Below are 26,932 nucleotides of genomic sequence, written 5' to 3'. Positions count from 1 at the left end.
ATACCCAGGTTACCCTGTCTGTCCCCAGGTTACCCATCTCTGTCCCCAGGTTACCCCATCTCTATACCCAGGTTACCCTGTCTGTCCCCAGGTTACCCCATCTCTATACCTAGGTTACCCTGTCTGTCCCCAGGTTACCCATCTCTGTCCCCAGGTTACCCCTGTCTGTCCCCCAGGTTACCCATCTCTGTCCCCCAGGTTACCCATCTCTGTCCCCCAGGTTACCCTGTCTGTCCCCCAGGTTACCCATCTCTGTCCCCCAGGTTACCCCTGTCTGTCCCCAGGTTACCCATCTCTGTCCCCAGGTTACCCCATCTCTATACCCAGGTTACCCTGTCTGTCCCGAGGTTACCCGTCTCTGTCCCCAGGTTACCCATCTCTGTCCCCATGTTACCCTTGTAGCATTACAGTTATTATGGCAAAACGTCGCATGCGTTTTGGTTACTGTTTCGGTATTCAGTTTTCATATTACTTTTGAACCAAAGTTATTGATATAGATTTCAGTTGAGTTTACCCTGACAGTCAACGCTGGTTTGATTTTTAATAAAAGATTCTCAAATGTTACCTGTTTAAGACGTTAAACCTGTTTTCATGTGTTGTTTCATTGATGACCCTGGCGTGAGTACAGACTCTAATAGTGACCACACTGTAATTTTATGCAGTTCCAACCACTCATAAAATGGAGTTTACCTCAGAACCCATCTGTCAACTCGCTGACGCTATTCGACAACAAATGCTTGCACAAGCAGTGCAAACACAATAAGATTTCCCGCCCCCTACAGTGGCCGCTGTTGCTTTCAAAGCTCCGCCATTCTGGACAACTAATGCCAGTGCATGGTTTTTACGTTTAGAAGCTTCATTTGCCACTCATACTCCGCCCATTACAAATGACCTTACCAAATTCCATCATGTTGTTCAGCTTCTGGATTCTGCAACTTCCCGGTGTATCCAAGCAGTCATTGAACATCCCCCTGCTACTCAGAAGTATGAAGCTATGAAGGCAGCGCTCCTAGATGCATATGAAGCAACACGATTTCAAAAAGACATTGCACTATTGAACATGCATGGTTTAGGGGACAGGCATCCCTCAGAACTACTTCAGTATATGAAATCAATGAATTCACACCCTCAGACCCTTTTTTGGGCCCTTTTCCTGAACCAGCTTCCCCCAGAGGTGCGCCGTATCTTGACACAAACCCCTGAGTTTGACCATGACACTCTGCAGAGACAGCAGACTGTATCCTTGAAGTTGATTTTCCAGCACCATCTTCTGTGGCAGCACTTACCACCAGAATTTTACCGCCTCAGTGGATGGACATGAACAACAATTTCCATCATGTCAAGACACAAACCATCACAACACAGCTGCTGCTGAGTTGAATGCTTTAACCCCTTCACTGCTAGTACGTTTTGCTATGGCCTATGCTGAGAAAATTTTCAGAAAAAGCAAGAAAAACACGCCAATGATTTTAATTTGCTTATATTTCAGAAAGTACTGAAGATAAGTGCATAAAAGTATATATCAAATGAAAGGAAAATGAACCAAGATTTTGTTTTTGATACTTGCATGTTCAAAGAATGAGTCAATCTGACAGAAAAATTCCATAAAATGCATTAATAAAAAAAATTGGGACTGTCATTCCACCATGTAGGTGCTACAATATCAACCAGGTTATCAACCTGTCTTTCTTGTGTCTGTTGTGATCAACCACACACACACACTTCAAGGCTGAGCAACAGTGTCCAGGTGCATAAGACTCCAACACAGTCCACACAAAGAATGAAAAGGGTGTACTCACCCAGGATCTATCGCCAGTAAAAACACTGTGTGTGGTACTTGCAGAAACAGTCTTCAAGACACAGTGTTGGTTTGCTGGGGCAGTCTGGGCAGTAGAACCCCACATCCTTTCTTTGTCCTTTCTTCCAGCAGACTCTGCACCTCCTTTGTGGCCAGGCCTTCTGTGGGGTAGGTGGGATGAAGTGTCGTCCACACAAGACAAACAGTGTGGTCATCTTTAGCAGTGTCTTGGTCACCAAAAATCATGGCACTAATTACATCCTTCTGAAGTCCAGGAGTGTACTGCTGTTGCCTGCTTTTTTTGTAGAGGATGTGTGCATTCAGCATGGCAATTTGTAGAAAATGCACACTCAGCTATTTATACCACTTCAGGGTTTTCCTTGTGACATCGTAGGGCTGCAGCTGTTCGTCATGATGGTCCATGGCACCCATGTTTTTGTTGTAATCCAGAATTGCTGGAGGCTTGTTTACTGCCCTTTGGTCTTGCTGCTGCTGGTCTTCAGTTGTAGGTTTGTGGCAAGCTGTCAACTCCAGATGATCCAGGATGAACATCATGATCATCACCATGCTGCATACCTGAAACACATTGCCTAAAAGACTAAGTTTGTTGGGTTTTGGGTTTGTTTTTTGTTTTTTATATATAAAAAGATCATGAAATGGTACCATTTTATTTCTGATTGTTTTCAGAAGCTGAAATACAAACACACACATACCTACCCCACCCCCCACCCCAAACCCCCAAAACACACACACACTGAAACTGGTTCATGGTATGCCACACCCCCTTCATTCTCTCTTTCTCATACAAAACAAAATGACAACACACACACACACACACACACACACACACACATCTACAAGTGTTGAATTTACAAAGTAATTTAGGCATACAGTTCTGTGTATCATTCTCTGATTTCAGTTTTATAAACATCATCTCTCCCCCCCCCCCCTCTCTCTCTCTCTCTCTCTCTCACTCACACACACACACACACACACACACACCGCACAACAACAACAAACCAATACACACTCGGGAACGAACACAGAAAGCTGCAGGCGAGCGACACACGCGGTCATCAACAATGAGCCAGCCAGCAAGCCACGCCCCCTGGGCTGTGATGGTCAGACACAGTACCCACGTGACTGACTCTCTCTCACTCACACACACTGATCAGTGACTGACGAAGCCACTTACCACAGCTAACACATTCAAAACACACACAATGCAGTCATATTCATTGTTACGACAAACAGAAAGCAAATAATAAACTGACAAACCTCGTAAACACCCACCTGCATCTTGAATCAGCTGAGCTTGTCTGTCTTCAGTTTAGTCAGGCAACTGCACCTCCCACCTCCCTCCATGTCAGAATCAGCGTCTTCGGCATCAACTTCACGCAGTTCTGTCTCATTCAGTCCACAATCTTCATCTCTACTGTTTGCATCGCGAAAGAATTCTTTCAATACAAGTGCAAGTGTTGGGGTTTGTCTGCGTTCAGCCATGGCTTTGCAAACACAACTTGAGCTTCGTACAAACTTGCAAAACTTTCGCCATAAATATGACAATCCAATGAATAATTTTAGCTTATGGAACTCAGGAGATAAAGAGCTCTCAGGGGAGCTAATTTAATGGTTAGCAGACTGTATTTTCTGTAATGCGGGACTCGAAACATAGAACGTTGTAACATGACGTACGGCACACATCAACACAGCATTGGTGAGCGACATTTCATGACGTACGCCGTACGTCAACAGCGCAGTCAAGAGGTTAAACAGAAGTTTTAAATCAATTCACTGCCAGACAATGAACAAAATTCAGACTGCTATTACTCCTTTCACCCAGTGTAAATATTATTCAAGGTTTGGTGCCAATGCTAGACGCTGTGAAGGCACAGTTGACAGACGACCCTGTGCCATGGCTCCAGCACATCTTCAAGGGAAACGACAAGATCAGCGCAAATTCAAACGTACAGCTCCACAGGCCTTTGCAGTCAATACTGACACTGCTGATGTGACAGATTTTCCTCAAACACCAGTGGTCAACATCAGCACCATCACAGTTCCTGACCTGTCAGGTCGGTCTTTCCTTGTCAACACTGGAGCTGAAGAATCTCTTTTTCCAGCAACACCATTGGACTGCAAAAGAGCTCGTGGACCCAGCCTTGTTGCAGCAAACAGTTCAGCCATCCCTACTTATGGAAAGCGAAACATTCCACTTAGATTTGGCAAAGAAGCCAAATTTACACAAAAGTTTTGGATAGCTGATGTCACTCAACCTGTCATTGGAGCAGATTTCTTTTCTTCTCATCAGCTGGCGTTTGACCTCACAAACAGAAAACTGGTCTCCCCTGACGACAGATTTGTGATACATGCACAACTTGTTCGCTTTCATAGTCAAACCCCAGGCATACACAAAATTCATTCTAGATACGAAGCAGTAGTAGAATTTCCTGAACTGTAAGTTCCATCTTTCAAAGACAACAAACATAGTGTGTTTCATCATATCCCAACTGCTGGCCCTCCAGTACACACACATGCCCGCCACCTTGTTCATGAGAAACTAACTGCAGCAGAAACAGAATTTAGCGAGATGGAGTGCCTTGGTATTGTTCGCCGCTCATGTTCTCCTTGGTCTTCACCTTTACTTTACATATGGTCAAGAAAAGCAGTGGTCTATGGCGCCCATGCAGAGACTATCAAAAACTCAATGACATTACCAAAGATGACCGTTACCCTCTACCCCACATCCAGGACGTCAGTGCCAATCTTCGTGGAAAAACAATCTTCTCTAAAATTGACCTGGTTCGTGGCTATAACCAGATACCTGTTACACCAGAAGACATTCCCAAAACTGCAGTTATAACACCTTTTGGCCTGTATGAGTTCTTGAAAATGCCTTTTAGTTTGAAAAACGCAGCCCAAGCGTTTTTAGTGGCTCATGGATGGAATCTTACAGGGCTTAGATTGCTGTTTTGTTTACCTGGATGATATCCTTGTTGCAAGCCTTACGGCCTGGGCCCGTATGCACGTCAAACCCGATTAGCTTATTCGCGTTTAGGGCTTAAACGCGGTTAGCTATTCGGAGCTTAAACGCGATTAGCCCCTCTCCGGTTTTGGTATGTACGTCGCCCTATTCGCGATTGAATAGCTCTCCGCGTTTACGGGGCCGGACACGGCGCGCTATTTATAGATTCTTTGGAAAACCGCGGTGCAGCAGGCATTGCTTTCGGTTTAGACATACCCTCCCTCGTGGAACTACCGCTGGTACGTGCTTCGTTGGTTTTCGTCAGTCCCAGTTTTTATTGTTTGTATTACTTGCCATGGAGAATTCAAAGCACACTAGGAAGCCAAATTTCAGTGCTGATGAAATTCTAGTATTTCTGGAAGAGATGCAGGTGGAACGTGCGCTGTTATTCAGCAGTTTGAATCCGAGTGTAACCAACCCTCAGAAGACAGATACATGGAAAAAGATAGCCGAGAAGGTGAAGGCGTGCGGAGTGGCCGTTCGCACGGTGCAGGAATTGAAAGACAAATGGCGTTCCATGAAAGGGGCTGTGTTGAATAAGGAGAGGGATGAACACAAAACGGGAGGAGGTCCACCCCCACCACCGGTCCCGTACGAAGACATCATTCTCGACATCATAGGAGCGGACTCCAATTTGTTCGAAGGCATCGGAGGTGAGTTGTGGGTTGACTTTGTTCTTTGATTCGTTAATCAGCGATAATTCATGGCGATGTCCTTCTATTCCAACTGCCCCGCCTGCATCTATCAACCATCATTGTTCCATTTAACCTGTTATTGTGTGTGTGTGTGTGTGTGTGTGTGTGTGAGCTCCCAAATATGTTGCCGCCTAAACCTGAACTTTCGGAACAGGTCATGGTCATCATACAGGTCAAACGGGTTCTTTCTGTCACGAAAGATGCGGTTTCTTCGCAATTGCCGTCGCTGTCTCACTTGGAAAAACATCAATGCCGCCATATTTATCCGCGTTTAGGCTCGCTATCTGGCCCCCGAGGCACCGATAACTTTATCCACGTTTAGCCCAGTCGGATAGCTTATGCGTTCTGACGTACATACCAAAATCTGCGGCCTATCCACCCGAATAGGCGCTATTCGCGGATAGCCCTCTATCCGGATCGACGTGCATACGGGCCCTGGTCGTTAACATCAAGAAGTGTCTCTTTAGTCAGTCATCCTTGAACTTTTTGGGACATTTGGTCTCAGCAGCTGGGATTGAGCCTCTACCAGAGAAAGTTCATGCTATTATGGACTTTCCTGCACCTACAGACAAGAAAGCTCTTGAACGTTGTCTTGGAATGATGAACTTCAACCGTAGATTTCTCCCAGGAATCGCCAAGTGCCTTTTACCTTTGACCAAAGCCACTAAGGGCAAATTCTAGAAGCTCAGCTGGACAGCTGAATGTCAGACTGCCTTTCAAGTAGCCAAATCCATACTGGCCTGTGCAGTCATGCTACATCACCCAGATCCACAAGCTGAAACTAAACTCTCTGTGGATGCATCAGACTCAGCCATAGGAGCAGAGTTGTCACAAGAGCATCATGGCATATGGAGACCCACCGCATTTTTTCCCAGGAAACTGTTACCAACCCAACAACATTACCCCACTTTTGATTGCGAGTTGCTGGCTATCTACAGTGCAATCCAACATTTTAGGTATATTTTGGAAGGCAGATCATTCTCTGTTTACACAGACCACAAGCCACTGACCCATGCTCTCACTAGTAAGACTGATAAATCCCCATGCCAAGAACGTCATCTTTCTTACATTGCTGAGTTTACAACAGATATCAGACACATCAGTGGGTCAGATAATATTGTACCCGATGCACTCTCCTAGGCCCCTGTTAAAAATTCAGAGCCATTAATTGTATGCACATCACCAGTTCCTGCAGTGGATCACGCACAACTGGCTACAGCTCAGCGCAATGATCCCAAGGTCATGGACTTGTGAGCCAAACCAGGGTCTCTACTTCTCCAGGATGTCTCTCTGGATGGCATTCAAATACTGTGATGCTTCTACAGGTCACCCTTGCCCAGTCGTCCCACCATCATGGACAAGAACTATCTTTGAGACATTACACAACCTTTGTCACCCTGGACCCAAACCTATACTCCATGCCATCTCAGCCTGTTACTTTCTGGCCTCAGCTCAAGAAGGACATGAAGAATATGGTCCAGACCTGCCGTTCATGCCAGGCAAGCAAAATTGGCTGCCACATCAAAACACCATTGTCCTCTTTTGAACCTCCAGACAGACGTTTTGGTGATCTACATGTAGATCTTGTCGTACCTCATCCTCTATCAGAAGGCTGCAACTATCTGCTTACCATAGTGGACAGATTTACAAGATGGCCTGAGGCCATTCCCCTCCCTAATGCAGAAGCTATCACCTGTGCCAAGGCCCTTTTACGCACTTGGATTGCATGTTTTGGGGTTCCAAATACTATTACCTCAGATCAAGGCTGCCAATTTGTCAGTGCATTGTGGCGTGAACTCCACATGGTACTTGGTGTCAGCCCCCAAAACACCACTGCCTACCATCCCCAGGTCAACGGAATGGTAGAAAGGTTCCACTGCAGTCTGAAAGCAGCTCTCAAAGCATGCCTCAATGGACGAGGCTGGATGGACGAACTGCCAGTTGTGTTACTCGGTATTCAGTCAACCTGGAAAGAGGACTTCGATGCAGCTCCTGCTCTTCTCACCTATGACACAAACATCAGAGTACCTGGTGATTTTCTCCCAACCCCATGCACAGACAAACTGGTTCCTACCAACGCCTTCATTCAGGAGCTCCAAGAGAACTTAAGGAAACTAGCTCCTTCCTCCTCCTGCACATCATGGCTCAACAATTCCATATGTTCCCCAACATTTGCAGTTTGCCACCCAAGTTTATGTTCGCCATGACCTTTGGTGAGGCCCTATGATGGACCCTTTTCTGTGCTTGTCCGCTCGGAGAAGGTATTTTGACATCTTGGAAAAATGGAAAGGTCAGTTTGAATTTCCAATGACAGACTCAAACCTGCCTACTCATCACATCTGAGACCCTCCCTTCAACCCCACCAGTTATGTCAGGACCACTCCTCAATGTTCTGGTATTCCCGAGCCAACAACAAAGCACAACGTTCCACAGACTGAGTGAAGCTCTCCAGCACAGACCAACAGGTACCAAAGACACCGCAAGAAATTTTTAGAAAGAAGTTTTGTGAAAAAGGGAGTTTTCCTTGCTGTCGCTTAAGGAAAACACCGATTAAAAACCCCCTCAGGAAGGATGGTGCAAAAACCCGAACCTAAATTTTAACAAAAAATTTACTGTTTTTTTTTTGGTTTTTGAATGCCGGTTTTAACCTTTTTTTTTTTTTTTTTTTTTTTTGGGAATCCCACATGAAACCTGATTTTGGTTTTTTTGGGGGTTTGCGGGGAAAAGGGGGTAATTAATCTAGAGGGGGTGTTTTGTCAGGGCTTCTTCTGGGACTTTGGTTCATCTCTTTTTGGTCCCCACCGGCCCCGGGGCTCTCACTTTGGGCCCGGAGGGCGTTGCTTTGCGGCAGCCCCCCAACCCCCGGGGCCAAGGTTTTTGCAGGCGGGCTAAAGTGGGGTGAGGGTAGGGGGACGGGTCTAAAATCCCTCGGTGAGTTAGGGTTTGGTCTCCCCCAAAAAATGTGAAGCGGGGAATTCCGGGGGTCTTTTGCGGAAAAAAACCCTTAAAGGGGTTCAACAAAAGAGGGAAGGGGGTGGTTGAAAGCAAGAGCATTTGTGGAGGGGCCGAGGGCCCGGAATGAGGGCCGGGGGGCTTTGGTCATCCACTGTTCCCCTTTTTCCTTTTTCCGTAATTCTTAAACCTCGTCTTGAACTGGTTTAAAATTTTCTCGGACAAGGGTGGGGGCGTTGGTGGGGCAAATCCCCCTCATTTTAAAAAACCCAAATTTCCATTGCCCCCAAGGGTTTTTCGTCTTTCCTTCATCCCTTTACCTTCTTTTCCCTAAAGGGCCCTTATGGGAAAGGGGGTGCGCCCAAATTGCCCGGTGTGGGTTCCCACTGGCGTCTTTGCCGCGGCCCTGCACACGGGGCGGCTCAGGGCCTTAGGGTCTTTTTTTTAAAGGGCTGGAGCAGGAGTGGAGATCGGCACCCCCCCGGGAACCCGGATGGAAAGGCCCTTTCTTCAGGGACAGCATGCCTCCTTTTTTGGGCATGGGGGGGAAAGGGGGTAGAAAAGGTTGCCCCTAAACTTTGGGTTTGTTTCCCCCCAAACCCTAGTAAGCATTACGCGGCGGAGGGGGGGCCCCTTCTCAACCCCGGTTTTAACCCCAAAGGAAAGAAGAAAAACCCAAGGGACCCCTTTGGGCCAAATTGCCACTTTGTTTTTTGGGCGTATTTTTTTGGGGAAGAGGAAAACCCCCAACACCCCCACAGAAAACAAAAACCCGGTTTTGGAACAAAAGGCCGGGGACAACATCAAAAATTCCTGCCGTTTTGGTGGACCAGGGGGCCCAAAAGAAGGCGAACTTTGTGAGCGGGGCCCAAGGCTACCCCTTCTTTTGGGGGGGTTTTGGGACCTGAAGAGAGACGTGAGGCTGGGGGGGGCTTTCCCAGGGGAAGGGCCCCCCCCTTTTCCTTTGGGCCCAAGCTGGCGGGCCCCCCCCAAACCCAAAAGGTTGGAAACAAATCCCCTAAAGGGACGATAAAAACTCCCGGTAGGGCAACGGGAAGGAAGTTTCCCCACCTTTGTCAGGGGGCCCTACGTTCCCAAATCCCCCAACCCCGGTTGGATCAAGGACAAGTTTACGGGGGGACCTAAATTTGTTAATTAACCACTTTTTCCAAAAACGAAGAAAACAAGCTTATCATTTTGGTGTTTTTAAAACGCGGGGGGAAGTTGGCTTTTGACAGCACCCCCCGGGGAAAGGGTCTGTAAAGGGGAAAGGGGGCATGGACGTTGGGCCCAAAACTGTAACCTTTGGGGCCCGGGTTTTTCTTCTCCAGCAGGTGCTGAGCCACAAACCTTTTTCTTATCCCCAAAAAACCCTTTCTTCTCCCTTTCCCTACCCGAAACAGGACGTCATGGATGCATCCCCTCTGGGCCTGGAATTCATGGGACTTTTTTTCAATGTAAACAAAGCTGGGTGGGCCCAAAAAAAGGGCAGTCCCTTTGTTTAAACCCCCTGGAGGGAACCCCTTGTGTCCACCTTTTCCCTGGGAACCTGGAATGTGGGGGGGCAGCTGGGGCCCCCAACTGCATGGACGGTGTCAAATTTGCCATGGAGGGGCGGGGGGGTTTCTCCCAGGAAGCAAAAAGGGAATGGTTTTTTTGGGAGAACTCCCAATGAGGATAAAGGGAAAGCTGCTGGAAAAACAAACACCAAAGGCCTACAAAAAAATTCAAATTGAAAACCCCCAAGCCCAAGTAAAAAGAAAATAAAATTTTAATGAAGCCCCGCCCGAAAGCCCCATCAGCTGAAGTTCGGCAGGTTGGGGGTTTCCCGGGTTTTGAGAAAACAAAGCTGGGGAGATCCGGGGTTTTGCAGCCGGGAAAACGACTTTAAAAAAAACTTTTTTAAAGGGCCCTTGAAAGAAGGTTCTACGGTCCCACAACCGCCAGATCTGCCCCCTTTCCTCAGTGCTGATGGTTATCCCCTTTTAAAGGGACAAGGACGGGATCCTTAAAGAGTTGGGCGGGAAAACACTTTGACAGCTTTACTAAAACCCCCCTTTTCCCCCATAAATGATAAAGGGCCATCGGACCGACCCCCCCAGGCGCCAGTCACTGATTTCATTGGAGCCATTCCAATTTTGGGGGGCCCCCGGGGAAGGCCCTATCCGCCCGGTATCCAAGGGAAAAAAGCCCCGGGGCTCGGACCCCCATTTCCGTGGGTTAAAAAAGAAGGTGGTTTGGGGGGGTCGAAAGCTTCTTACCCTTTTTCTGGCTCGGGGCGGGCTTTGAGGCATTTCCCAACAGGCCCTTAAAAAGGACGTTCCATATCCCACCTTTTAAAAAGCCCAAGGAATTTCGTCAGGCCTGTGCCCAACCCATTGGGGAAATTTTTCCCCTGTTTGTCCGTTGCAGGCAAAAATTGGCTAGGGTGCTACTAACCCGGGTCTCTTTAGTGCCCCCCTTGGGCAAGGTCTTCCTACCAGAGACCCAGTTTTTTTGGGGCTTGGGGAAAAGTTGGGGGGGAATTTTAAAACCAGGGGTGTTTGCGGGCCAAAGGCAGCCCCTGAAAAGTGGGGGGAAAACCAAAAACCCCCCGCCCTTTATTTCCCCCTATGTCGTTCTAAACCAAGGCCTTAAATTACTTTTTGCGGGGGAGGGCCCCTTTGGGGAATCTTTGGCGAAGTAGGGGTTTGCCCCGAAAGTTCTTCCCCTTCACGGAAAATTTACCAATGAGTTGGGGCCCCGGTTGTAAAAAGGACCAATGAGAGGACTTTAAAAAACCTTCCCGGGTCCCAGGGGAAAGTAAAGAAAGGGGTTGTTTCTTGCCCCCCCCCGGTTCAGTCTCATTTTTTCACCTTTGCTGACAGATGCTTCAGGGGCCGTTGAGGTAGGGGGGGAAATCGGGGTTCCCCCACAGATCGCTCACTTTTTCCCCCCCTCAGGAGGGTTTTTCATTTTAAAAAACCAAGGGGGACAAAACCCCCGTCAAAACTTCTGTTTGTGATAACTGGTTAAAAACCCGCTGCTCAAAAAGCTAAATTTGCCACTGGGGGCCCGGACAAGTTCTCGGCTCCCCTTGGTTGACAACTTTGGCCTCAAAACACCACCAAAAGGGGAATAGGGGTTTTTTTGGGGTTTTTGTTGGGGAAAGCCCAGGCCCCCGGGGAAAAAGGCCTTTACTTTAAAAAACCAAACATTTCATAAATTTTTTGGCAACGACTGAACGTGATGGACACAGTTCACATACCTGGGCAGTACACTCTCTCGCACAGTGTCATCGATGACGAGGTGAATGCCTAGACTCGCCAAAGCCAGCGCTGCCTTCGGCAGACTCCATAAGAACGTTTGGAACAGGAGAGGCATCACCCTGGAGATGAAGCTCAAAGTATATAAGGCCATAGTTCTCACCACACTGCTCTATGGATGTGAATCATGGACAGTCTACAAATGCCACGCCAAAAGCTGAACCACTCCACACCACTAGCCTCAGAAAACCTTCTCGGCATAAAGTGGCAAGAGAAGGTCCCTGACACAGAGGTGCTCACTCGTGCAAACTTGCCTAGCATCTACACCATCTTCATGCAGGCCCAGCTGTGCTGGGCAGGCCATGTAGTTCACTGCCACCCCAAGAAACTGCTGTACGGCGAACTCCAACATGGCAAGCGCTCCCATGGAGGCCAAAAGAAGCGCTTCAAAGACACTCTGAAAGCTCTCTGAAGGTCTTCAACATCAGCTACGACACATGGGAGCTGAATGCAATGGACAGACCAAAGTGGCGTTCAGCTGTCCACAAAGGCGCCATAATCCTGTGAGGTCAACAGAATCGCCTGCAGCAGAGAGCAATGCAACTAGGCCAGGAAAAGCAGTGCCAGCAAGTCCCCCGACAGCCGCCACCATCCCCTGTCCACACTGCGTCAGAACCTTCCGGGCGCGGATTGGCCTGACAGTCATCTGTGCACACACAGAGCCCAACCCACCCACCCCCAGGATGACTAGATGGTCCTCGTCGATCCCGACGGATGAACCACACCTGATGTGCTCATAGGCCTATTTTATTTTGACATTTCAGTGATTTTACCATTGCTCTTAGGCCTATTTTGATTTAAACAAACTGAACGTATTATAAGACATTGCTTAGAATTCTTGATCTTTCATTTTCTTCACACCACGACGTTCTGGGTGAGCCATGTAGCAATACAATTATTATGATATAACGTCGCATTCGTTTTGTTACTGTTTTCGATATTCAGTTTTGATGTTACTTTTGAACCGGAAGTTATTGATATAGATTTCAGTTGAGTTGACCCTGGACAATCAACAGTGGTTTGATTCTTAATAAAAGAATCTCAAATGTTACCTGTTTTCATGTGTTGCTTTACCCTGTTTCTGTCCCCAGTTACCCTGTTTCTGTCGTCAGGTTACCCCCGTCTCTGTCCCGAGGTTACCCGTCTCTGTCCCCAGGTTACCCCGTCTCTTCCCCAGGTTACCCCGTCTATGTCCTGAGGTTACCCCGTCTCTGTCCCCAGGTTACCCCGTCTCTGTCCCCCAGGTTTACCCCTGTCTCTGTCCCCAGGTTACCCCAGCCCTGTGCTGTCCTTTGCCAGCAACTCCTCCATCTTCCTCAACTGGTCAGACTTCCACACACGCCATCGCCGTAAGCTAGACATCTCGTCCTACCAGGTGTCTATGGTCTCAGTAAACTCCGGTCATGTGGATCAGATTGTACTGCATGCCAGTCAGGATACCCTGCTGCTCACAGGTGGGTCTGTCTGCTGTCTGTCTGTGTCATTCTTCTTCTTCAGAAAATGGAGTATGGCTGCCTAAATGATGGGGAAGCATGATCATGCATGTAAAAAGCCTCTTTGTAGATACTACACTAATAATGATACTGAAAATTTATTCAGCATTTTTCCCCCAAAAGAAATGAAAGTGCTTTACAAATCTTACTGTAAATGATGAAAATGATTTACACACAGTGAACATTTTGTGCCATGACATATTGGTGTCTGTTTATCAAAATGCAGTGTTACATTTCATGCTATGACATGTGGGCACCTGCTGTCCCTGTGACAGATCTTCAAGAGAACAGGGAGTACCGGGTACGAATGAAGGCCATATTCAAGGGAGATGATTCTGATGTTCATGACGAAAGCTGGCCCTGGGGATATGTTCGCACAGGTCAGTGTTTCACTGATTTTTTTTGGGGTGGGTGGGTGGGGTGGGGGGTGGGGGGGTTCTTTTAAATTTTTTATGTGTTTGATTTGAGATGTTTATTTGCATTTGATGATTGTTGTTACAGTGATGATTGATGCTGACACTAAGATGTATTAAGATGATGATAGTTACAGTGATTGTACAATATGATACAAGTAATAATAATAATATCATCAATAGTCAATAATAGTTACAGTGATTGTATGAAATGATGAAAGCAATAATGATATCCATAGACCATAAAAAAACATAAAAAACAGCCAAAAACAACAGTGAAAATAAGTCAGTCTGACAGTCCTTCCATTCTTTCCACATGCCATGTGGACATATCTGTAAAAAGGATAAATGGGCACGCATTTACACACATACATGCACATACATATGCTTGAGCGCGCGCGCGCACATGCACACACACACACACACACACACACACACACACACACACACACACATCTCACAACCCTATGAATATGTGTATATACAAAGACACAGGCACACCAATCCAGTGTTAATATACACCACACCACACCAAACTATACCACCTCCCTGGACACACTGAACCACACCACACAGCATTACACCACACCACACCATACAGCATCACACCACACCACACAGTATTACATCACACCACACAGCATCACAGCACACCACACAGCATCACACCACACCACACAGCATCACACCACACCACACAGCACCACACACCATAGCACCACACAGCATCACACCACACAGCATCACATCACTTCATACAGCATCACACCACACATAATCACACCACACCACACATAATCACACCACACCACACCACACATAATCACACCACACCACACAGTATGACACCACACCACACCACACATAATCACACCACACCACACAGTATGACACCACACCACACCACACATAATCACACCACACCACACAGTATGACACCACACCACACCACACAGTATGACACCACACCACACCACACATAATCACACCACACCACACAGTATGACACCACACCACACCACACAGTATGACACCACACCACACAGTATGACACCACACCACACCACACATAATCACACCACACCACACAGTATGACACCACACCACACCACACAGTATGACACCACACCACACCACACATAATCACACCACACCACACAGTATGACACCACACCACACCACACATAATCACACCACACCACACAGTATGACACCACACCACACCACACAGTATGACACCCACACAGTATGACACCACACCACACCACACAGCATCACACCACACCACACAGTATTACACCACACCACACCACACAGTATGACACCACACCACACCACACCACACAGCATCACACCACACCACACAGTATGACACCACACCACACCACACAGTATGACACCACACCACACAATATGACACCACACCACACCACACAGTATGACACCACACCACACCACACAGCATCACACCACACCACACAGTATTACACCACACCACACCACACAGCATCACACCACACCACACCACACAGCATCACACCACACCACACAGCATCACACCACACCACACACCACAGTATTACATCACACCACACCACACAGCATCACACCACCCACACAGCATCACACCACACGCACAGCATCACACCACATCACACAGCATCACACCACCCACACAGCATCACACCACCCACACAGCATCACACCACATCACACAGCATCACACCACACGCACAGCATCACACCACCCACACAGCATCACACCACCCACACAGCATCACACAGCATCACACCACATCACACAGCATCACACCACACGCACAGCATCACACCACCCACACAGCATCACACCACACCACACAGCATCACACCACACCACACACCACAGTATTACATCACACCACACCACACAGCATCACATCTCACACCACACAGCATCACACCACACAGCATCACACCACCCACACAGCATCACACCACACCACACACCACAGCATCACACCACACAGCATCACACCACACCACACACCGTCACACCACACAGCATCACACAACACCACACAACATCACACAACACCACACAGCATCACACCACACCACACAGCATCACACCACACAGCATCACACAACACCACACAATACCACACAGCATTACACCACACCGTCACACCACACAGCATCACACCACACCACACAGCATCACACCACTTCATGCAGCATCACACCACACCACACAGCATCACACCACACCACACCACACAGCATCACACCACACCACACCACACAGTCTTACACCACCACACCACACAGTATCACACCACACCACACCACACAGCATCACACCACATCACACCACACAACACAGCATCACACCACACAGTATTACACCACACCACACAGTATTACACCACACCGCACCACACAGCATCACTTCATACAGCATCACACCACACAGCATCACACCACACAGCATCACACCACACCACACAGCATCACACCACACAGCATCACACCATGCACCAGCACACCACACCATCACACCACACAGCATCACACCACACCACACCACACAGCATCACACCACCCACACAGCATCACACCACACCACACTACACAGCATCACACCACACCACACCACACAACACCACACAGCATCACACCACCCACACAGCATCACACCACACCACACTACACAGCATCACACCACACCACACTACACAGCATCACACCACACCACACAGCATCACACCACACCACACTCATACACCACACCACATCACACTCATACACCACACCACATCACACTCATACACCACACCACACTCATACACTGCACCACACTCATGCAGCACACCACACCATACTTACTCACCACACCACACCACACCATACTCATTCACCACACCACACCACATCACACCACACTCATGCAACACATCACACTCAAACACTACTCCACACCACCCGACACAACACCACACAAAACACACTCACACACCACACCACAGCTTGCAAATTGACACACCACACCATACTATAAAACCATCACAATAAATCAGCAATAGATTTTCCTCATCTTTTTATTCTTTTTCATTATTTTTAACTTGATTTCAATTTTACATGGACTGAAAGTTATAGGTGAATTTGTGTTATTTTCATTTTTTTTAGATTTTATATAGACTTAGCAAGACATGGGTGAAAAGTGGTCTTTTTGAATGTTATTTTTTAACTCATTGTACCCCTTGTGTGCACCTGGAGTTTCCTCCCCCTACCCAGCTGTGCAGCCAGGTGTGCATGTGAACACAAATAGTGATAACTGCTGGGGTGGGTTGCACGAGCGAACTTAAAGCACAGAGATTGGCTTAAATCTAAAAAGTTCATAACTATGAAATTTGGGTTGCACAAATGTGCTTATCCGCAAAATGATCATAAAAATCTGTCATAACTTTGAGACTGCTACCCCCTTGGCGTAAGTGTGATTGGAGCAACCAAAATGGCGAATCGTCTGGCGTTTCATCTTATGCTTCATCGGAATTCCAGGCGAGAACGTACATTCAGAGACGACACACGTCAGTTTGAAGTTTATGACGATGTTGGGTTGTACAGTCGCCTTCGTTTTTGCAGGGACAATATTTTGGAATTCTGTCATTCTATTGCAGACTATGTTGAGCAACTTTCAAGCCAACAGAGGTTAGGTTATTTTCATCTCTCTCTGTCTGAGTCTCTTACTCTCTTTTATATTTTTTGTTTTATTATTTTTTAATATATCTGAATGGAACTCAAGCAGTCACATAAACAATGTTGTCTTGGTGGTGCAGAGTTGTGTGTAGTGTGAGGTGTAGGCCTCAGTGCCACTTCTTTGTATAACAAAGTGGTTTACATATCTGTGTGTGTGTGTGTGTGTGTGCACTTGTTTTATGACCATCTGCAAATGTGATTTTAGATCTAGAACTAGATCTGTGTCTGTGTGTGAGCGCATACGCATGTGTGTTGTGTGTGTGCAGTTGTTTGAGGGGTATCAGCAAATGTGATTTTAGATTTAGATTGTGTGTGGTGTGTGTGTGCACACGCATGCACCTTATATCTGTCAGTCTATTTATCTGTCTACTTATATATATATATATATATATATATATATATATATTTCACACAGACAAATATGTTGCCACAGAAAGAGTTATACAATGTATTATGTCTCTCTCTATCTCTCTCTCTCTGTCTGTATGTATGTGTGTTTGTGTATGTGTACACACACACACACACACACACACACACACACACACACACTATTTCATCACTTCCAATGAAGCCATTGAATACATGATTTTAAGCATTCACTTTCTCTGTGTCAGCAGATACAAACCTGCTGAAGCCTGTAAAATCATGGTCATTATTCACAAGGACCGGGTCATTACCAGATCGTGACAATGAATGACTGATGACTCAGACTAGGATGGTGATGATGATGGTCTTGTACTTGGAGCTGGTAATGCCGGTGATATGCCAGGACAACTGGTTCATGACAGAATGGTTGAAAGTTATTTCCTTTGGTAAGTTGTTCCATGTTACTTGCTGTTCAACATGCCACAAGTACATATGACAAGCTCTTGTTCTGCATGTGTGAACCACAGGGTAATTGAGTATATGATTTCCAGAGTGTTATTCACAGTCAGGTGTGCATTTATGTGTTGTTAGGTGCACATAGATGCTGTGAGAGGGACAGGCATGACAGTGATGTGTAAAATGAGCTTGGAAATCAGCAGATGAACAGGTGCAACCAAGTGGTGTTAACCCCCACCCCCACACCCCCAACAGTTAATGTTTGATTTTATTATTCAGTTAGTGATGATAAATAAGTGTGATAACAAATACGATGTGACACATAAATGTGCCATGAGCGAGAAACAGAATCTGCATGAAACAATTTAAATTTCGAAGTAAATTTTAACAACTTTGACAGCAATTGTCAGATTATTTTTCAAAGTTGCTCCTAAGATTTTTTCTTTGTCATGAGCTTATGAAATTATTCCAGTTTTAATTCTGTAGTTCACTGGTATCCAACAAATGATAATCATCTTCTGTTTCTTCATGCCACATTTTCAGTTTTTTTGTTTTTGTCTTTGGGAATGCTTCCTACTTGCCTTTCTTTCAAAACAGAAACACACATATTATAGTTTATTTATTATCACTGTATACAAAATACCAGAGGTGAACATGCCACACACTGTCAAAAGACATTAAGTCACCATATTTTAAATGCATTACATACATGACATGTGTTTATATATAATGACACATGTAATAATTATGAGAATTTGGTAAAGGAAAGATAATGAATAGGAAAGGGAAGTGGACAGTATTTTTGAAGAAAAGGATTAGAGTGCATTGGATCATGTTAAAAAAAAAAAAAGGGAAAAAAGTGGGGGGGGGGGGGGGGATATACATATTTTTATAAAGTAAACTTGTAGTATACAAACCCATGTCTATATAACAGTCATACAAAGCGAAAGTAAAGTGTGTATTTTATTTCATTTATCAGTTCTCTCATCCATCCATTCCACAATTCCTGCATTTGTTCATGACATGTGAGAAAGAAAAATGAAAATTAAGTACTGTTTGTGTTTAAGAGGAAGGACATTATTGTCCAAAAAATGAGAATCTTTTATTTGTTCACAATTTCAGCAAAGTCTTTTATCTTGAGGGATGTTAGAATACCTAACCTTTTTAATTTCAGGTCATGACAAAAAATATATATCCTTAGTTTGTACATTGACTAGTTTTTATTGGAATTAAGATTTCTGCCAAGTAACATTCCTTTCACTATGCCCTTCAGACCTGCACGGATTCCTCTCCAGGAATTGACGAGATCCATTATAAACTTTTAAAACATCTTCCCGAAACCTGTCTGGACACCCTGCTCAAAGTTTACAACCACATCTGGATCACAGGCTTTTCTTCACCCTCCTGGTGTAAAGCCCTCATAATCCCGGTGCCAAAACCGGGATAAGACCCCTCGAACCCCTCCAACTACTGCCCAGTAGCACTGACCAGCTGCATCTGCAAACTGATGGAGAAGATGGTGAACGGTAGACTGATGTGGAAACTAGAGACCGACGGCCTTCTGGCGAAAGAACAGTGCGGTTTCCGCAAGCATCGATCTACCGTTGACCATCTGGTTCGTCTGGAAACCACTGTAAGGAATGCCTTTGTCAACAAACAGCATGTGGTGGCCATATTTTTTTACTCAGAGAAAGCTTACGATACCACCTGGAAATTTGGAATCCTCTCAGACCTGCTCAACCTTTAAAACACCTGAAGTCCGATTCGATCTGGCCTCGTACCGTAAAGACTCCACCAGTTCACTGGCCTACAGAACTTACTTTTCAGAACTCTGCCACAAATTTCCCACTTTCCAAAGAATCTTCACTGACGGTTCCAAGTCAGAGGACGGAGTCGCTGCATCTGCGTTCTGTCCTGCCTTTCCTGACAGGCCCTCAACAGAACACATCCTGTCTGACAGCTCAGTGTACACTGCGGAACTGACCGCACTGGTTCTGGCGGTAAAAATGGTTCTCTCTTCAAAACAAAAGAGATTCATGATCTTTTCTGACTCCTTGTCAGCCCTGGAGGTGATCGCCTGCAGGAATCTGACTCATCCCAAACTGCAGGAATTCTATGAAGCTTTTACTCTTGTAACGAAGAAAGGATACGAGGTTGTGTTGGCCTGGGTTTCTGGACATGTTGGCATTCGTGGTAACGAAAGGGCAGACCAGCTGGCCAAGAACGCTGTAAAGAAAGAATTATCAAGATCTTTCGTACCATGCACAGACATGAAGCAGAAGGTGAACACTTATGTTAAGGATCTTTGGCAAGAGGAGTGGAACACCCAGACGGACAACAAGCTGTTCCAAATCCGTCCAGACCTAAAAGAGACCCTCCCATCGGGGGTGAAGAACAGAAAGGAGGAGTCTGTGCTTTGCAGACAGCATGTGGGGCACACTTTTTTTTTTTTACTCATTCTTACTTGTTGAAGGGGGAAGAGGCCTCTCGATGTATTCCCTGTGATGAGCCTCTCACCGTGAAACACGTGCTCCTTGACTGTTGGGATCTACATGACGTTAGACACAGACGTTACATGGCGGTTTCTTTGAAGTCCTTGTTTCGTGATGTCCCTCCGTGGGCGCTGATGGACTTCTTGAAAGAAGTGAACATTTTTAATCAGATTTGAAGGTTTTAAACTATGGAAGGTTTTTTAAAACTTTGAGTGGAAAGCTTGAAGTGGTGACTTGTTTTTATTGTTTGTTCATTTACCCTTGTAGTAGGTATTAACGTGGTGATAGCCTTGAGATGGCCTTAGTGGTCGGCGAGGCTCTAAGCACCATAATTTCATTTCATTTCATTTCTGCCAAGTAAATTAGTGACTTTTTGATACTCTTTGCAAAAATTACATCTATAATGTAATTTGACAACTAAGCAGCGTTGGAAAGATTCATTTCCTGGCACTGTAAAATAGAAGAACACAATGCAGGAATACAATGCAATCTACAGGACTTTAAACCAAAGTTGCTGTCTTGCAACACGTCAGTTATAGATGTATGAATGTGGAATAGTAACAATATTAAATGTATGTCTCAAAGAGCTATTGATGCATGCTGTGTATTTAACCCTTTCGCTGCCAGGAAAATAAGATTTAAGTGAAATCTATTTGCCAGGGTTTTTTCACAAAAAACAGGTATAAATTTTCAAAAAATTCTGTGCTCTTTGTTATTGGAGAAAGACCCATAAAAGTATATATTTTCTGAAAGGTAAATGAATAAAGAATACAAAACACATGCTGTTTTCCCATTTTATATATTTTTAGTGACATGCTGTTGTTTTGAAATCAGTGTTTTGTTTTTTGTCACATTTTCAACTTGTTCATTACAAACATTAGTCAGGTAATTTGCACAAAAACATCATATTTTCTGGACAAATGGATATCTGCAAACACAAAATCATACTAGAACAACCACAATATATATATATATTTTTTTTTTAAGAGATAGATACACAATACATTGTGACTTCTCCAAGTGATAAGATGGATGTGAGGCCACGCCCCCTCAGTCTCCACCCCCCTCCTCCTCACCCCTCTCACACGGTAACTTGATTCAGTTCTCATCAGACCGCGTTGGCTGCGTGCCAAGACTATCGCTCTGCTGCTAATTCGGTCATCTGTCGTCTGCTAAGATCTGTACAGCCGGCATCACTCACTGACAGTCGCATCGTGGCCACTCTCTTCATTATTCATTTATTTTCTATCAGATCGTCCTATAAATGTTCATCTCTATCTTCTCCTTCGAATTTACGCTTCAATTCTTTCTGAGCATCAGCTAAAGAAAGAAATCATGGTTGATTTAGTTCGTCACGATCGCATGTCTTGAGCACGGCGTCAGTCCGACATTTTGTTGAGCGAGCGAGGAGAGAAGTCAGGCAAACACTTGGACAGTGACCCAACCAAAACGTTCAAATAAAGGACTGCTTCATGACGTAGATGGGGTTTCTAGCTATGAATAGAATCTAGAGAGATTCCCCAGGCTAAAGCTACCACTATTTTTGCCAAGGAAGTGAATGTAAACCAGGGAAAAGTCAGAATATTTCGATGACGAGTTATCTCGTCATGCAGGCAGCGAAGCATACATGCTTGCCATGACGAGTTATCTTGTCATGCAGGCAGCCTAGGGGTTAATCCATGCAAGTTTTGTTCTTTTCATGTTGAATAATCATAAAAGTAAAAACATTTATCTTTTTTTTGTGTGGTCTATTCATTTGTTTGGTTATTTCTTTCTTTATTTAGTTCATAATTGTTCATTGTTTCACTGGGGGTTTTTTTTCTTGATGTATTACAAAATAGAAATACTCTTGCAAGTCAGTTGTTGCTGTAGTACACTGCATTTGCTTGGCGTAATTCTCCTGATTGTCAGGCACAGGTGGCATACGCATTTGAAATCAGAAAATGAGTTCACACATTCCTAAATTAAGTGGCATATTTAAGTATCTTTGAAGCTCTGTGGCTTCATAAAACAGTTTTCATTTCCAGGCTCTTTTTTATTTTTATTTTTTAATTTAAAATTTTTTAATTTTATTTTATATATAGATGTGCCAGCAGTCCACAGCTCCATTCCTACAGCGTCTATGCCTTCAGTGGTGCTTGTGGTAGAAATTGGTCCAGTGGAACTGACAGCAGTCCGTCTTCCAAGACCAAGTGTTTACCCACAGATCTAAACAAGACAAGAAACACGTGATTTGTTAGTTTTCATCTCGTGTTTGGGCTTTAAAAAAAAATTTTTTTTAAATGTCAAATGGTTGTTATGTACTGTGAATGTATTCAAGACACTCTCTGCAACCAAGGAGTATTACATTAAACAGTGGAATGCTAGCAGAAGATCATATACATTCTAACATGACGAACTGTGTTGTTAAAACACACACATACACACACACTCACACACAAAGATAAAAATAAGGGATGGAGTGGTGGTTGTATGTTTTTTTAAATACCCATATTGTTCTATTGAAGCCAATATAATGTCAACTTGGAATGATGTGTGTGTGTGTGCGTGCGTGCACTGATGTGTATAGTGCGCGCATGCATGTTGTTAATTTGTTATATACCCACATGTTTTTTTATTTGTTCTGTTCACACTCTCACACACTGCACTCACAGTGTAGTACTGTAAGAATAGCAAAAATTTTTAACTAAATATGACAGAATTACCTTGACGGGGCACTTGATCTCCAAATGTCCCCCATCACCTTGGTATATCACCGTGGGACCAGAGCTGTTGGAGGCCAAGCAGGAGAGAAGGAGAGCTGAGAGGCACTGGCGTGCCACTAGTTTGACTGTCAATTAGGACAATTTTCAGACAGCCAGGAATAGTTACAAACATTGTTGACAGGACTAAGTCAAAAGTTCTACACTTCTAAAATCCTTGCATGCACCACAGCCAAACAGCTTTTCAACACTACGAACAATTTACTAGTTAATGAAAAACACTCCCTACAACATTTTCGGTGCAGGAACTGCCTGAAACGTTTTCTGACTTCTTCACCAGCAAAATAGCATGCATTCATGACAAACTTGACTCTGTTGTGTCTCCTTCTTCACCTGTTAAAGAACGCATGTACAGTGGTCCTGTTTTATATTGTTTCCAACTGGTTAATGAAGATTTTGTGAAGAAAGTCTGTCTGAGTGCTTGTCCGAAATCCTGTGAGCTTGACCCTGTCCGGTATTGATGTTCTGCTGCCCACATATTACACATGTCATCAATTCTTCCTTACTGTCTGGTTGTTGCCCAGAAAGTTTCAGATCTGCTGTTGTATGTCCACTCATCAAGAAACCATCTTTGGATCGTAATTGTTTGAAATATTATCAACCTGTCTCTGTCATTTTTATCAAAACTGCTAGAAAAGATCATATTGTCTCAGCTCTTAGCTCATCTGGAACAAAATGGTTTACTTAATTCTTATCAGTCAGCTTATAGATGTGGTCATAGTTGTGAAACGGCCCTTCTTAGAATAATGAATGATTTGCTTTCTGGATTTGATGAGGATAAGATTTCTTTGACAGTATCGACCACTCTATCCCCTTGAACAGACTTTGAACTTCCTTTGGTATTCGTGACACTGCACTAGGATGGATCATGTCTTACCTGTCAGATCGTACACAGAAAGTGTGTGTAAATGATAGATACTCCAGAGTATCTGCCTTAAAATATGGTGTCCCACAGGGGTCCGTCCTAGCTCCTGTTCTTTTCGTGTTGAATGCGGCTCCTGTGTCGGATGTCATCAGTCATCATGCGACATCGCATGAGAGCTTTGCTGATGACACTCAACTTTGTCAGTTGGCTTCCATAGCTGAAATTGATGCACAAGTGACTCAGACACAGGAGTGCATTGCTGGACCAAAGGACTGGATGACTCTCGACAAGCTGCAACTAAATGATGAAAAGACTGAATTTATGATAACCTTTCCAAAGAAGTTTCGTCAGCATCCTTCCATTTCTGACTCTGTTCTGATCAGTAGCACACCTGTTTCACTTTCTCCTTCTGTTCGCAGTCTTTGTGTAATCCAAAACCAGTCTCTTTCCTTCCAACAGCACATTTCAAATATCTGTAAAGTTGCCTATTTGGAACTGCGTAGAATCAGCTCTATCCGCCACTGTCTCTCAACCGATGCAACCAAGGCACTTGTATGCTCTCTGGTTCTCTCAAGATTGGATTACTGCAACTCTCTTTTGGCCGGCCTTCCCAAATATCTATTAGACAGACTCCAACGAATTCAGAATAATGCTGCCAGACTCATTTGCAGAGCTTCTAAATTTGATCGTGTTTCTCCTCTCATTCAGTCTCTCCACTGGTTTCCCGTTTCTGATCGAATGGACTATAAGCTATCCACTCTGACCTTTTCAGCAGTCAACGGATCTGGTTCCAAGTATCTTTCTGAACTCCTCCATATCTGTTCCCTGTCTCGCCAGCTCCATTCTTCCTCTGATACTCCACTTCTCAGGATACCTCACGTCAGAAGTAAGACCTATGGACACAGATTGTTTTCTTTTCAATTGCCAAAGACCCTGATAACCTCCGTCATTCTAATTCCCTTGCATCATTTAAATCTCGTCTCAGAACTCACCTTTTCCCTCAGCAATAAGTTCAATTGTGGCAGGTCCACTTCCTTTGCGTTAGTTGTGCTTGACTATGTGTGTATACATATGTATGTGTACATAATTACATGCGTGTATATGAATGTGTGTTGTCTGTGTGTATACATATATATGTGTACATAACTACTTGCATGTATATAAATGTGAATTGTCTGTGTGTATGTGTGCGTGCATGTGCGAGTGCACATGTGTTTATGTAAGTTTGTGCGTGCCTATGTGTGCATATGTGTTGAGGGTAGCTGTTAGGTACACATGTATGTGAAAATGTATGTATGCATTCTGTGTGTGTGTGTGTGTGTGTGTGTGTGTGTAGTCACATTTTGGTGTGATGTGTTATGTTAACAAAAGTGTTTTTGTAAAGCACCTTGAGCAGATTTTTGGATAGTGTGCTAATAAGTATCCATTATTATTATTATTATTATTATTATTATTACCTTCTGCAGAACTAATGTAGACATACCCATCTTATTCATTTGTTTCCAAACACAGAGGGCAAAATAACTGTCCATATAATCTTACAACCAGAGATAATAAAAATAAAATAAATCTCACTAACCAACACAAACTTATCCACAAACCCCTGAAACATTTAAGTTAAATAATTTATTCAACATCATGTATCAGTGTAATAATTATAAAAGAAACCTCACACAGCAGCACAAACACATGCATACACAAAGCCAAACCTATGTAAACTGAATCAGCATCGTGTTTCAGTGAATTAACAACTTCCAACCATTTTTTTCTTTTAAAACAAAACCAGTGTGTAGATGCAGTAGAATAATTAACAACAGCAATTGAAATCTGTGTAAAATAATACAATAAATGAAATAAATTTAATACAATATATACATATATGTATATATACATATATGTCTCCATATGTATATTTATATATGTAGATTTTTTTGTTTTGTTTTTGTTAATGCCAGTGACATTATTCACTGATCACTGCAGCTGGAATTTCTTGCTACTGCTTCTCTTTCTACTCTGCTGTCACTGTTAATTGATCTCATCATCACTCGTGCTTGCTGGAACTCGAACTCGAACGTTTTAATGTACATCGGCCTTGGGCCACAATACAAGGGGAGCCATATCAATGGGGTGGGGGCGGGGAGGGGGTGTCGCTGACAACATGGTAAAGTTGCAATTCACTTTTCAAAAGCATTTCAAGCAATATTGTTGTTACATTAATTGACATTATAATGTAATCCATATGCAAAAATTACTTAATTTAATACTTAGATTAATGCTGATTTTTGTCTTCCATACAAAAAAATGTTATATACAACACGTAAATTGTTTCACTTCTATAAAGTAGGTTGACCACATTTTATTATGCTTATAAATGGTTAGTTACATGAGACTTCATATGACTTATTCTTAGATAATGAGAGATCCATATTATAATTACACTGGGCTGAGATTTTTCTTTCTTCTGTTGATTGAATGGAATACATATCTGGACAACCTGCATCTGGTGGACATTTGCTACCTGGAGCAATGAACGTAAGGGAGTTCTGACTGTGTTCTTTAGAAATTTGGTTCT

General features: G+C 44.4%; 1 protein-coding gene across 2 annotated transcripts in view; it reads left to right on the top strand.

The window, feature by feature from the left end:
• The window catches only part of LOC143277734 (protogenin A-like), a 208,257-nt gene that overhangs the window by 125,418 nt on the left and 55,907 nt on the right, over window positions 1–26,932 (top strand). For both annotated transcript variants that reach the window (XR_013053779.1, XM_076582632.1), the window contains exons 12-13: window positions 13,044–13,229; window positions 13,544–13,648. Coding sequence is in view for 1 of the 2 variants with exons in the window: in XM_076582632.1 (XP_076438747.1) it covers window positions 13,044–13,229; window positions 13,544–13,648 (291 nt within the window). In the remaining variant the exon portion in view is untranslated. The remainder of the gene's footprint in view (window positions 1–13,043; window positions 13,230–13,543; window positions 13,649–26,932) is intronic.

The sequence above is a fragment of the Babylonia areolata genome, chromosome 35 (assembly GCF_041734735.1).
Source record: "Babylonia areolata isolate BAREFJ2019XMU chromosome 35, ASM4173473v1, whole genome shotgun sequence".
Classification (NCBI taxonomy): Eukaryota; Metazoa; Mollusca; class Gastropoda; order Neogastropoda; family Buccinidae; genus Babylonia; species Babylonia areolata.
This window is presented reverse-complemented; position numbering and strand designations above follow the sequence as displayed.